The sequence below is a fragment of the Lepisosteus platostomus genome, chromosome 10, assembly GCF_059453375.1.
Source record: "Lepisosteus platostomus isolate fLepPlt1 chromosome 10, fLepPlt1.hap1, whole genome shotgun sequence".
Lineage (NCBI taxonomy): Eukaryota > Metazoa > Chordata > Actinopteri > Semionotiformes > Lepisosteidae > Lepisosteus > Lepisosteus platostomus.
The window spans coordinates 12149777-12163446 of NC_142620.1; the positions used below are offsets into that span (position 1 = coordinate 12149777).

Sequence of the window (13670 nt, forward strand, 5' to 3'; positions counted from 1 at the left end):
ATATATTATATATACACAGGCATGTATAGATATACAAAAATATATCTGTATCTAGATACAGTATATACAATATATCTATAATACTTTATATATAAGAAGAGAATTTCAGTGTAGATATAGGATTTGCCAATGCTTATACCCTTTTAATATATTGATTATACTTCTTTAAGTCTGCCCAGTGTGATGTCTGGTAAAAGCCTCAGAAGTGAGTTCTCCGCACGGATTCTTGCTGTGCAGTGGAATTCAGCTCCTATGTTTCTGTGGCTTAATTCAGCTTGAATCAGCACTGTCCCTGTTTTCTGCTCCACGGGGAGGGGAGGTGTTGGTGGTATCTGGGGACGCTGTGTGGTTGGCATGAACAGTTCTCTTTTGTTTGACACAAATCTCGTGCTGGTGGCTTTGCCAATGCTTTGTGCGTCCACTGTTAAACTCAAACTACTGCTCTGAAGCGTGTCTGTATTCTCCTTCTTGTTTTTCAGAATGGCAAACATCAGCTTGTGCTACAAACAAGGATATTGTTGTCATTTACTTGTGTTAATCTCAGCACAGCATTGAGTGATGAAGGTCAAAGCTATGACCTGGCCTTTAGCTCCAAATACATGTACTGTATTAATTAGGCTGATAACAGTGAGAAACCCAGAGATATTACAAAAATAGAAAGAAATGTAAACAAAATAAATCAAAATAAACCTCATTATTGACACCTAAGAAGTTCACAGAATTCTGGATAATTGTTCAGGCAGGATACTGTCTGAGAGTTACTTTTTATTAGTATACTTATTTAAGATGCAGGGTGTATATACTTTTGTCAATGACTCAGTGATTTGCTGTAGAATTTACAAAGAATGTTTTTATACTTTCTGCCATGATTCTCTATACTTTTTAGATGCCACATGCTTGAAAGAAGGAAAAATCAATTTCATTTAAGAAGAGAAATCACTCAAATTATTATATTTTAAGAAAGATAATTTTTTACACATCATAAATATCATTTATAGACTCGACTTTGCACTTTTACTGAATCCCTTTAAAAATATTTGAGTTGGTTTAAAGGATTGATTTGGAAAAAAAACCCCAACAACCTCAATTTGACTATGAAAATAAAAGAAGTCTGCAATGTAGGCTTTTAAAATGTAAATGTCATCACAAATATATCTTTTCCTTTGCTGTTTACACCAATAAGCTTGTGAAGATTTTAAAGGTCGAAGGCACCACATGTGTCTCTCACTTCCTCTGCTGTGCTCTATATTTAGGAAGTGTTTTTTTAATTTTTAGACCAACAGAAATACCCGTCAAGGGCAATTAAAGATACTGTTTTTGTATGATTTATTATATTAAATGGGGGGTAAACCTGTCATTATATAATAAAGTATTAGCAATATTTATTGGCATGTACATTTGTTCTGTGAATTATTTTGTATTGTGTATACATGTGTATACATCAGCAAAATAATGACATACAGGATTAGAGAAGTACCCATTTAAAAGTTTAGTTCAGAAAGGACAACTTTTGTTTTCTCTCTTTTTGGAGATACAAGGTTTTAAATGTCCTCACTGCAGGAAATTCCTATTATTTTTTAAAGAACCAGAAAGGTTCTTGGGTATTTGTTTCTTATTGATTGAAACGTTTCTGTGTGGCTCTCTGTTGTCCTTTATGCTTGAATTGTTTGTGCCACACAATCGGCACCAGCAGAAAGGCAAGGCAAAATGATAGCACCCTGAACAAAGCCCTCTGACATCCGTGTCTAATGCATGACCTTGGGGCAGCGTTACCAAGACGAACATCAGGTATATTCACACAGACATGAACTGAGTGAACCAACCAAAAGCAAAGGATTACAAAGTGCCCAGACAACAGCATGTAGGCATGAAGCCAGCTACATCTGCTGTAAATTTCTTTGCTTCTTAACAGAGTTTAATGAAATCCTAACTTTTTATAATTTAACCAAGATTTTAGTATACTGTAATTATGAAGATACGCGGACAATATTCTGGCTTCTTTCAAGAAAAGGCTGAATCCTCAGATCAATTACTGTAGCTACTAATAACCAAGTAAACAAGATGGTTATTATTTACCTCTCATTTGCAACCTTTCTTAAGTTGTGGGCAACCACAAAGACACATCTAAAACCTTTAGTCCTCTAAACTCTTGATTGTTTCAGGTATTTTAAAGACCACATTTGAGCTTGTTGTCTGCTCTTCCTCAGTTTTAAAATGTATTTTAAAGAGTATTAAACAAAAGCAATACTAATACTAATAATCTATCTATCTACTAATACTACTTTGTTTTTTTCCACACACAAAACAGTAGCAGCACACAGTATTCTTTAAAAGGCATCAGCTTTGGCCCCAAGGTTTGTGCCCTCCAGACTCAAAGGAATTATATTACAGTAGGTTACACTGCTTCTGCTGCAGGCTACACTGGCTGTTTCAGCCAAAGCCACTTATTAACACTAGGTATTAAATATTTATAGTATATTTAGAAATGCAATACTTAAATTGCTTATATAGTCTGACATAAATAATATTCTGTTTTGTTCTAGTCAATACTTTCCCTTTGATGCTGTTGTGATAAACAGAGCTTTTTTTCCTCTGCATAAGTGCTGCTAGATTATGATTGGCTTCAATACAGAGTGTCAGCATTAAGAACAAAAACTACTTTCTTGATAAAAACTATATGTAAACTATGAAGAACACACAGGGAAAATATCTCAGTAAACGAGGTCTTGTTGCAGTGCTACAGACACTCACAATCCCATGCACAGCAGAAGCAGCGCTTGCATTTGTCCTGTCTTTCTCAGGTCATGTACTGTAGATACAGCATGCTGTATATCCCCTAAACAGTTTGTGAAAATACTTTTCAACCCTGGGAGTAAATGGCATAGAAAAATCTATACTTTGCACCCACTGAGACGCTTACTGGATGATCGACAACACAAGCTGGAAAAACAAACATGAAGAACCAGCCATGTCTTATGTAATGCAATATAATGGAAAAGAAAGCAAATAACTGAATGTGGAAGAAATCAATAATTCAACTGTTTTTAAATGAGCAAGCAATTCAAAGAAAAAAAAAACTGATTGGATGGAGATTGTACCAAAACACTGTGTTAAACACACCAGATAAAATGAATAGTGTTTTATTTTTAAATATCCTTATTTTTAAGTCCTTAAACAGGTATTTTTGTTTAAAAAAATCAAATAGCTTCTTTATAAAATTGACTGTCAATCTTTTGTAGACCTTGAATGTTTACATGACTGTTACAGAAAAGACTGAATTTAAGTCAACCAATAGACACAGTAATGTTACAAATGAGCTGCTTGGAAATACTGTACCTTGTTCACTGACCTTTTAGGAAAATATGGTTTGCTTTTTAAAAACATCTTTCTTTGCAGTCCTTTATTCTTATTATCAATGTAAAATGTCTCAGTTGATGACCAGTCCTGGGGAAGAATTTATGTTACATTGAAGATGATTAGTAAAACCTTCTAGTCATAGTTCATTGCATATTTGGAAGTTATATTATGACTCTGTGTCTTTTACAGTGTTGAAAATATGTACACATAATTTCTGTATTTTTTTGCTCTGTGCCTGTCTGTCATACACATTATTAAGGAAATTGAAACATAAAAAGTACTGTGAAAGGGAAGGTCACACAGACCACACAGTCTAAGCACACACATACCCACACTCTTGCTGTGCCAGGCACACTCAGATACAGTACGTAATTGTTGTTGCAGTTTTTGCATGCCTTGGGGTCAAAATATGGTAAATTAGTGCATACGAAAAGACCTTGTGTTTCCTACACATCTCTGACCTTTATGTTATTTACCCAAGAGAGATTTTAAGAGGATTAAAGTATGCTTGCCATACTGGGATTCCAGATAACCAAAACCACATATTTGCAGAACAGAGACAGGTGTGGATCCAGAGACTCGATATAAAGTTCCCTGTGCTTCTTCTCTTTGCAGAAGTTCTAATTGATGTGCACCAGAGAATTTCCATAAGCTGTTAGGAAAAACATTTATACTACCTGAAAGCTGTGCCAGTCTTAAAGGCTTGTGGTTAATACACCACATGGTATTGCAAGTTCACAGTTGGAAGATAGGTCTGTCTCCTGCACGGTTCTAGAAAGGTTTGGATTAGTGCTTTGTGTTAAAGATACAACAAAAAGTGTGATTTTTGTTTTGGAGGTGTGTTGACAGGATTTTTAATTCTGGGGAAAAGGGGTTCAGTGGATTAGAGTGTTGCAAAGCATTCCATTACAGCTGTGCAAAGGCTGCAAATTAGTTACAAGATTAGCTTGGAGACTGTAGTTTTCAGGCGAAGCAAAATCTCCAATTAGCTCACAACAACATTTCAAGGTCTCACTTATCAATTTGTTTAAATTCTGGATTTGTGAAAATAAGCGACCTCTGGTGAGCCATGTTTTCTCTGTGAAACAAGGGCTGAAAACAACAAGATGCACAAAGATGACATACTGTATGCATTTTGAAAGTTCCTTGAAGTTGCCATGTAGTGAGTAATGAATTATCCACTCATCACCAGTTAGATAGGCCTGAACAACTTTTCAGTGCCATAATTATTTTGAAAATAACCAAAGCATATGTTAAGGTTGTACGAATTTGGAGGGAGTACAATGTCCACGACAAACAGTGAATAAAAACTAAAATGTCTGTTTCTTCATAATAATTGCTTTAAGTCTTACCCTGTGTGGGCATGCACACACGTGGGTGATGGAACTTTGGGTAGGGCCTTATCATGGGCTGGGTGTTGGAACAGGTTCCAAAAACAAGACCTTTTGACAAGGGAGGGTTTTTAAAACTGAGGTTTCTCACAAAGGTGTTTGCCAACTCATTCGAGAAAGTTCCTTTCATTCTTGCAAATGAAGATGACTGGGAAATTCAGCCCGATCAAGACAGTTTTCACCCGTAATCACATGAGATTTCTAAACCTGTTAACAAGCTTAAAGTTCAAGAAGAAAGAGATCCACAACCTAATTTTTTTTCTAAATTGCCTTTTACTACTGGCTTCAGGGGACAAAATGCTGCTGGAATGGATTGATTCCTGTTTTGTGGTGTACAAATTACAGTGACAGATCTTTCAGCTTTAATCGGCATTATCCCATTTAGAATAGCTGGGGAGATGTGTTAAATGTGAAATCCTGCTTTTGTAGGATATACTGTAGCTATTTAAAAAGAGCTACTGTAGCACAGAGCTGAGAGAGTGCTGTTTGCTCTCACGGTGTCCTGGTCATGCTGCACAAAGCACTGGAAGGAGAGGGTTCAGGAATTCAGGATGTGGTGTCTTTAACATAGCGAGTGCTGCTCTGCTTAACTAAACATTTTTTGAATGTTAGTTATGTAATGTTACTACTCCAAATAATAGCTGTTATATCTTCACCATAGCTGTATTATGCATACAAACATGATGTAGGTGTAGATCTTGTAGATCTTGTAAACGCACTTATGTTGGATGTTTGCATTGAATCTTCTGCTGCAGGCTGAGTTAAATATCCTTATGCTGTCTGTGTCAGGTGTAATTACGTGATTTGAGTATGTTGATCTGCGTTTAGAACAGTTGTCTGTTGGAAGCCACCGTCAGTGTCTTTCTCTCAGGTGTAGCTGTGTCATTGTAAAGCTGTAGCCATTAAACAGTTTGAATTTTGTACAAACACTGTATTTCTCAGTACATTTTGTCAGAAGGTCGCAGCTCTCCTGCAGCTTAATGTCAGTACAGACATCAGCATGGTGAAAGGGTTGCAGGCAAAGGAGTGAACTAATGTTGACCCACAGAGCAAAAAAAAACATTGACATTCTCTGTTTATGTAATACTCAACTTTTTAAATTTCTTGTGCTATAGCTCAGCAAATACTCCACCCAGATCATAAATCGATTAAATCCATTATTGCTGTTGTTTGCTTTACCATTTCAAGCTGAGTGAGTATGAAGCACCCCCTCAAGGAAGGAGGAGTCAAGAGGCAAGACATTCACTAGGACCTAGAGTCTAGGTGATAAGCATACAAAGGCCCCTGTTGGTAGAAAGAGGAACTGCACTGCAGATCAGCCTTCCGATTTAGATGCATCAGGAAAACATTTACTGGATATTTCCTTCTTAATGGTAACTGTAAGTCTGTCTTTCTAGACAGGCTTTCTAGATGTTTCGTAAACAATATGCACAAGCATAAGGACATACAAATTCAATGGTTATGTATATATATTTTTAATGTCAAGCTCACTGACAATCAAAAAAACCTGAAGTTGTGACATGGATTCATTGACAAAGTGGGTCCCATATTGCATGTTTCAGTTGCTCAACAACTAGTTAGCTGGAAAAGATATCCTGACAGGAAGTATCTAAATACCTTAACAATGTGTCAAAGTTACTCTTGCTGACTGCACTCAGGTGGATGTGTCAGGTGGATGTGTAACTAAATGGAAAAATCCCTTGTTTGTGCTATGAAGCAAGTTTGACCTTTTCACTTCAGCCTGGGAAAGGAACTCCCTTTCTGTATTCTAAAGGGAAAGTCCTTGAGCAAACATTTTAGCATCCTTCTCATTCATCATTACAGACGGATGTTTCTTGCAGCCTTGATGTCTCAAAGATTTTCACATTTTACTATTTTGAGCCCTCTCTTAGTGACAGGAACTAATATCACTTATGAAAGTTCGTCCATTTAACATTTTCACCATTCTTATTCCATTAAATCACTTTGATTTGCTATAATTTCTAAAAGTCTGTCATGATTTACTATCTTTTTACCATGTTTTCACAGTGATTTAAAACAGTTAGGTTTTGTTTTTACCATGAAATGATATTATGAATTTTATAAGGCCTGATAAAGTTCTAGCCAGATATTAACTCACTATAAAGCGCATCATGCAGTGGAATAGTTTGAAAAAGAGCTGTCCTTAACAGGATGCATATTTTATGTCAGCCAGGACCAATCTTATATTCCCCAGGTTTTTGAGCTAATGCAGTCTCTGACAGAAACTGTTTATGCATGAGTTGACAGTTCTCTGGAGAGTAATACTGTGCTTTTAAAGGCTTGCTGAGCTCATGTAAAATGGACAGTACCTTGCAAAAGTATTCAGACCCTTGGCCAGTTTTCACATTTTGTAGTTTAAAAGCTTGCTTAATTCCTTAGATGATTAATATGAAAGAAAAAATGGAAGAGCCATGATTGTTTAAGGATTCAAAACCTTTGATGTGCCAAACCTAAGTTAATGTAAGAAGTTTGAGCCTGGAGCTGTGTCACCTTGCGTTAGTTGCAAAGGAAAAAGTAAAGGTACGTTTTTTTTAATAACCCCGTGAGCACTGTCTGCTCAGTCATCAAGAAAAGACAAGAGCATCATACTGCCAAGACAGTCTATAGAACAGACTGTCTCTCCAAACTGATCACCAGGCATGAGTGATCCTGCAAAAATGTTGGGGTCAGATGAGACTAAACTGGAACCTTTTGTTTTAAAAGTGTTACATTTGGTACAGACCTCGTCGACACCATATCTACAGTCAAGCGTATCTGTGGCAGCATCATGATATGGGAATGTGCTTCTTCTTAGCAGGAACTGGAAAACCTGTTAGTACTGGAGGAAAAATGAATCTAGCAAAGTATAGACAAATATAGAAAAATCTGTTTCAGTCTGCTAAAGCCTACAACTTGGATGATCCATAAAGTCTTGGATGATCATTTGCCAATAATCCAAAGCTAGACTGGAGTGGCTTAGGAATAAGAAAGTGAATGTTTTAGAGAGGTCCAGTTAAAATCCTGACTTGAACCATATTGAGAATCTGTTGGAATTCTTTAAATCTGCTTCCCCTAAGCAACTTGAAAGAACTTATCTGTGAGGGAGAATGGGAAAATATTGAACCAAGCCACTCTGCAAAGTTGATAAATATTAAGTTCACGGGTCTGAATACTTATATTACAATATATAATACAATATATTTCATTACTTTCTATTGACATTTACTATAGCTTATCTTACCCTTAGACGTTTTCACCCTAACCATTCAGGTTTTTGATAAAATAATTTTAAGAAAATGTGTTTGCATTATTTGGTAATGTCAAAGACTTGGATGCCAAAGGAAGGGTCTGAATAGCTTTGCAAGGCAAATATACAGTATATGTAAATATGAAACTTCAGCAGAACTGTGTGACTGGGAGTTTGCTTCGCTGTAATATTGGCAAAACAGCAAAACTGTATCAGGGAACTGGAATAAGACAGTGAGTAAAAAGCTCCCAAAGCAGAGTGTCATTCAAAGTTATGATGAGGTTCCATGTATAAAACAAATAAATAAAATGATGTGGTTATGAGAATCTGAATTACTGATAAATAAAATGAGCTTAGGTCAGAGATAGCATTGGAAACTTTCATAATGCATACAGGTTACATTAGCCTTCATCATATTATTTTAACAGTAATACATTTGTACTTTGGTATTTTCATAATCAGAAGGATATAAATGTATAACACCCCAAAAATCTGTACAAGCTGCAGGATCTGTGCAGATCTGTGGCAGACAAGTGAATCATTACCTTGGAGTCCCAGAGGGAGAGCAGCCAGCTGGGTGTTCTGAGGTTTGGCTTCCTTCTCTCCTGCACAGCACCTCTCTGTGCCTGACTGAACACCCCCGATACCTCTCAGTCCCCTGCTGATCTGCTGATCGTGCACTCTGCAGCTCCACGTGCAGCCTGCATCTGTCTTCTCACACTGTATACAACACAGCCAAACAGCAAGAGCTTCAGACATAAAGCCTCTTCATTTCTATTCACTTAGCTCTCATCTTGCTCTTGCTCGAGTCTTCAAGTGAAGTATACAGAGGTACTCTGCTTACTTGGTTTTAGAATTACCATAAGGAAAAAGTCTTTGATTACTAAGATGATTTTGGGGATGACAGAAAGGCTTTGGAACAAATGCCTAAAACTCACAAAGGCACTTATTAAGGACTGACAGCAGGTTGTTGGTTCAAATCCTAGCTGCTGTTGTGCCCTGCTGTTGAGGTGAGCAAGGTAATTTGTTGCAATTGCCCTGGTTGGCTGTGCTCATGGGTACACTCATCACTGTAAATAAGAAATTGTTCTCAATTGACTTATTTAATCAAATAAGAATTTAATTAAAAACTAAAAGCAAAGCTCAAATTGTGTATATTTTACAATTAGGCACATCTTTGACTGTGGCACTGTTATATTTATCATTTGTTTTTATTTATCTGCTGCAATACAAAAGTCCTAATTCTGCTAAAATGTAGATGTAGTATCTATTGTATTTCTTTTAGTGAGATTAAGCAGCATCTCTCTGCAGTAAACAGGGGACTTAATCAGTATTTCAGCTCTGTTAACAAACTTTCAACTGTGCTTCACTTCCTACTCTCATCTGTGACAGTGCATCACCTTCATCATGGCCAGCACTGAATGCAAAACATCCCGGAACGCTGTGAGCACCAAGAAAACCACCAGAGACCTACTTGCAGATGTTTCACACATAGTTACACATTACCTTCTTCTGCTTATGCCACATTGAAACAAGAAATGAACTGCAGGCTGTTTTACCAGCATGAGGAGTTGATGATGAGTATTCTTTGAGGATCCAGTATATTTACTTTATAACTTCTCCCCTATACAAAACCTATAGTGGGAAGGAAGTTACTGGTAAACTTTTAAGAGTCTAAGTCTGAGCAAAAACAGAACACCTCCAGGAGTTATGTTCACTTTCCATTTGAAGGCCTGGAGATTTTTTTCCTTCTGGCCTACACACAGAGACCCCAAAAGAATTGCCCCATACTCTGTGCCTATGTGGTGAGAAGTTATAATCTGTGATCATTTTTTTTACTGATTCTTTTTTTAAATGTTTCCTCTATGTTATTTTGATATAAATCCCCTACCTCTCATGACAGAGACTTCATTTTTCATTTACAGGAAGCCAGTCAGCCGAAAACTGCTGTTCACTAATTTGTTCACTAATTTTAGCTGCATATGTTACCAGAAAACAAATATCCTTTGTGTATTAGAATTCTTCTTTCGATTTACATTGTAGGAATTCTAGAATTTCTAGGAGACTCTGTTAATGGGAGGATATTAAGTGTCTTGTGCATTCCTAAGGAGCAGTTTTATAGTTTTAAGAAAATAATTATCTTCTGCTTTGTTAGTTATATGTGACCAGAACATCATTACATGTGCACACACAAAATATTCACACCCTTGTGTATGTGTTCTTGTGTAGAAAGCTATAAAATGCACAAGCTCTGCCTATGTTCCTGACCAATCAGCTCTTTCTTGTACAGAACAGACCCTGGTCGAAGATCAAGACCCTCGTTCAGTGGCCCTTTGCAGCTTCACAACGCAAACGCCTCTCCTGGGTGCAGTTAGCAGGACACAAAGGTAAGAGATCACAGGGGAACTGCGAGCTGGGAAACAGGCAGTTCTATACTACTACTACTAATAATATATAATATACTTAATGTAGCACTTTTCTGGACCCTCCAGTAATTTGGCCAGGACACTGTGGTAACATCCCTGCTCTTTTTGAGAAATGCCCAGGGATTTTTTGGCCAGGACACTGTGGTAACATCCCTGCTCTTTTTGAGAAATGCCCAGGGATTTTTAATGACAACAGAGAGTCAGGACCTTGGTTCTACATCTTATTTGAAAGATGGTACCTTTTTACAGTATTGTGTTGATTATGTGTTATGGCCAAGAGGGAAGTGTGGTGATGCAGTGGTGAGCATTGCTGCCATGCAGCACTGGGGCCCTGGGTTCAATTCTGGACCTGGGGTGCTATCTGTGTGGAGTTTGTAGGATCTTCCCATGTTTGCGTAGGTTTTGTCCAGGTGTTTTCTCTTGTGTTTTTCTCTGGTGTCTTGTCAAGGGTGTATCCTGCCTTATACCTATTGATTGCCCGAATAGGCTGGGCCTCCCCAGTGACACTGTATTGGATAAAGCAGTTAGAAAATGAATGGATGAGTGGAGGGGGGTTTCAGGCTAGTCCAGGAAAAGGATAGTTTTGTTCATGGTAGGTGCTTCTGTGCACTCCTGTTCTTGTACCTTTTCCTATTATTACAGTATTTCTAAAATTTGAGGACTATTAACATTAAACACTGTTCTAAATGCTCTACCTTTTAGCATAATAGAAGCTGCAAACAGAGATGAACCATGAACATCCGTGGTCAAGTGGGTTACACCTGGCTGAATACTAGTGCCTGCTGCAGTGACAGGACTGTGACCGTCTCTCCTCAGGTAGCTTCAAGGCTGGCAATGAGGGCACAATCCTGAAGAAGTTCTCGGAGAACGAGAAGCTGTGCTTTGAACACCTGGTGGGCGACGTGCTGTACCCCTATGTGCCGGCCTATCACGGGGTGGTGGAGAGGGATGGGGACACATACCTGCAACTAACTGACCTCCTGGGGGACTTTGATGGGCCTTGTGTCATGGACTGCAAAATTGGCATAAGGTAGGAGAGCGAGTACAAAAAGAGCTTTGGGAAGCAGCAGCCAAGGTTGGATTCCAACTGGGAATTGCTGTACTGCTTTACTGTGATGTCACCCATGATGATTGTTGCTTGTGAGCTATAAATCATACAAATTTCATTAATTATTTAAATGCAGATTATTTCATAATACACTAAATTGTCATGAAGCAGCACAATGCACTGTTTTACAATAGCTTGTTAGGAGGCATTTTAATGAAAAATTCAGTAGACAATTTCTTAATACATTTACTGTTTCTGATTATATATTTGAAAGTGTTTTTGAGGTACAACAGTTTGATTTATAGAAACTGATTAGCCACAAACATAGGATACAATTAAGTTAACAGGTATGAATTATTCTAGGTTTTTAGGTTAATTATTCTAGGTTTTTAGGTTAAGTAAGATATGATGTATTTTTACTTTCCATTAAAAGATGTGGGCATCAGTAACATCATTATGCCATATATTGTTTGAAACCAATTAACGATAATCTTTAGTGGAGGCAGAAATCACTAAAGGTTTGCAGTTATTGTCGGTGTTTGGATATATTTCAATCAGCCAGGGAATGAAGGAATAAAAATAAAACCAGGGAGAAACAAAGCAAAACTACAAAAAGCTATTTAATGCTAAATGAGTCAAGAGGCCTGCTGATGGCTAGTGCTCTTATGGTCAGTTGAAGCAGGGTTGTGATGCAGAATGTGTTGTTGCCTTATCTTGAATCAGCTCAAGGTTCAAACACCTGTGCTGCCACTGTCTTCTTTGATTGCTTCCTGCCACTAAGGGTGGGGCAGAAAACTGCTGAAAGAATGTGTTTTATTTTTCTGACAGCTCGACCACACACTTCCTGCTTGAGAAAGAGAGACAGAACCACACACACAGTGTCCCCCAGTAGATTTCCTCCTCGCACACTCACAGGAAGTCAGGCAAAGTTCACTGAAGTGAAAAAAATAATTTAGAAGGACAGACAAAAATGCATACATAAATTCCACATTGCTCTGTTTGTGTTTGGTTTCTAAACAGAAAGTGTTGGTGCTCCTCCCATGATTGTGGCCTTTTTTTTGACAAAAATCTCAGTCTTTATCTATCAGGTCAGAATTTATGACAGAGTTATGAAATTAACATGATTTACTAGGCAACCCTTTTGGAAGAAGCTATGTCTTTTGTTTGTACAAACTGTACAGCACAGGCTGCAGGTGTGAATAGTTTCATTGGGTGTCATGTTTATATTATGACTGGAGTAGATCAAGAAGGATTGTGCATGGGAAGAGAAAATGGTAGAAGGGACAGGGTGCTTAGCAACAATGTAGTTCATTATCTTGTGTATTGACCTTTTTACTGGTGTTTCTTACGAAGAACATGCTGAACTAATGGGGGACTGCCAGCTGGCTAATGAATTCAATGCATAAAACAAGTTTCTGCCTGACACTCTTGTGAAAGTAACTTTATACTTGATGTGAATTTAATCATTGGCTTGTAATCAGGTGCCCAATCGAGCTTCACTGTCTCAGATGGTGTAGGCGTTCAGATTTTTGCTTATTGCTGTTTTTTAGATCTCATTTATTTCCGTTATGCTGCACATCCCTGTCAAAATATTAAGGAACCTGATCTGTTTGCAGAACAATGCTTAACCATTGTTCATTTACAGTGCTTGAACTGCTGAGCCTGCCCACAGAAAAAATAACTTGAATCTGCAGTGATGTAGCATTTGTGTATGACATTAATTGATGTATGACAGAATAAAAGAACTGCATCTGGTAAGTCCTTAGCAGAGGAGAGTGCAAACAAACCTAATTCAAATACTTAAAATTGTTAAAGGCACTGGCAAAGATAACACACTGGATTTCTTACTTAACAGCATGTCACAAACCAGCTGAAGCTAAGTGAAAGTGTGTTTAAAACACACTTAGAACAGAAGGCACTTCTTTACCCAAAGGGTTGTGGGTGTATGGAGCAAGCCACTCAGTCATATTGTCCAATCCCATCAAATGAGTTAAATGCACTGAACAACCTCCTCTTGTTGATCATTTTCCTCATATTCTTGCATCAGCTGCAAGCAGTGGTTAGGGAAAAATGAAAACACTACAATGTATAGAAAGGAATGGCTCAACACAGAACAATGTGATAAAACCAAATACCCTGCCCAACACTTTGTAGAATTCCCTATCTCACGTACTTTGATAAACCTGAGCCCTTCTTTGCTC

The 13670-nt window shown here is 37.7% G+C and overlaps 1 protein-coding gene across 1 annotated transcript in view; it reads left to right on the top strand.

Annotated features, from left to right (window-relative positions):
* itpka (inositol-trisphosphate 3-kinase A) overlaps positions 1-13670 on the top strand; it is a 28199-nt gene that overhangs the window by 6595 nt on the left and 7934 nt on the right. The window contains exons 2-3 of the mRNA XM_088648208.1: positions 10286-10382; positions 11238-11451. Of these exons, the coding sequence (XP_088504334.1) occupies positions 10286-10382; positions 11238-11451 (311 nt within the window). The remainder of the gene's footprint in view (positions 1-10285; positions 10383-11237; positions 11452-13670) is intronic.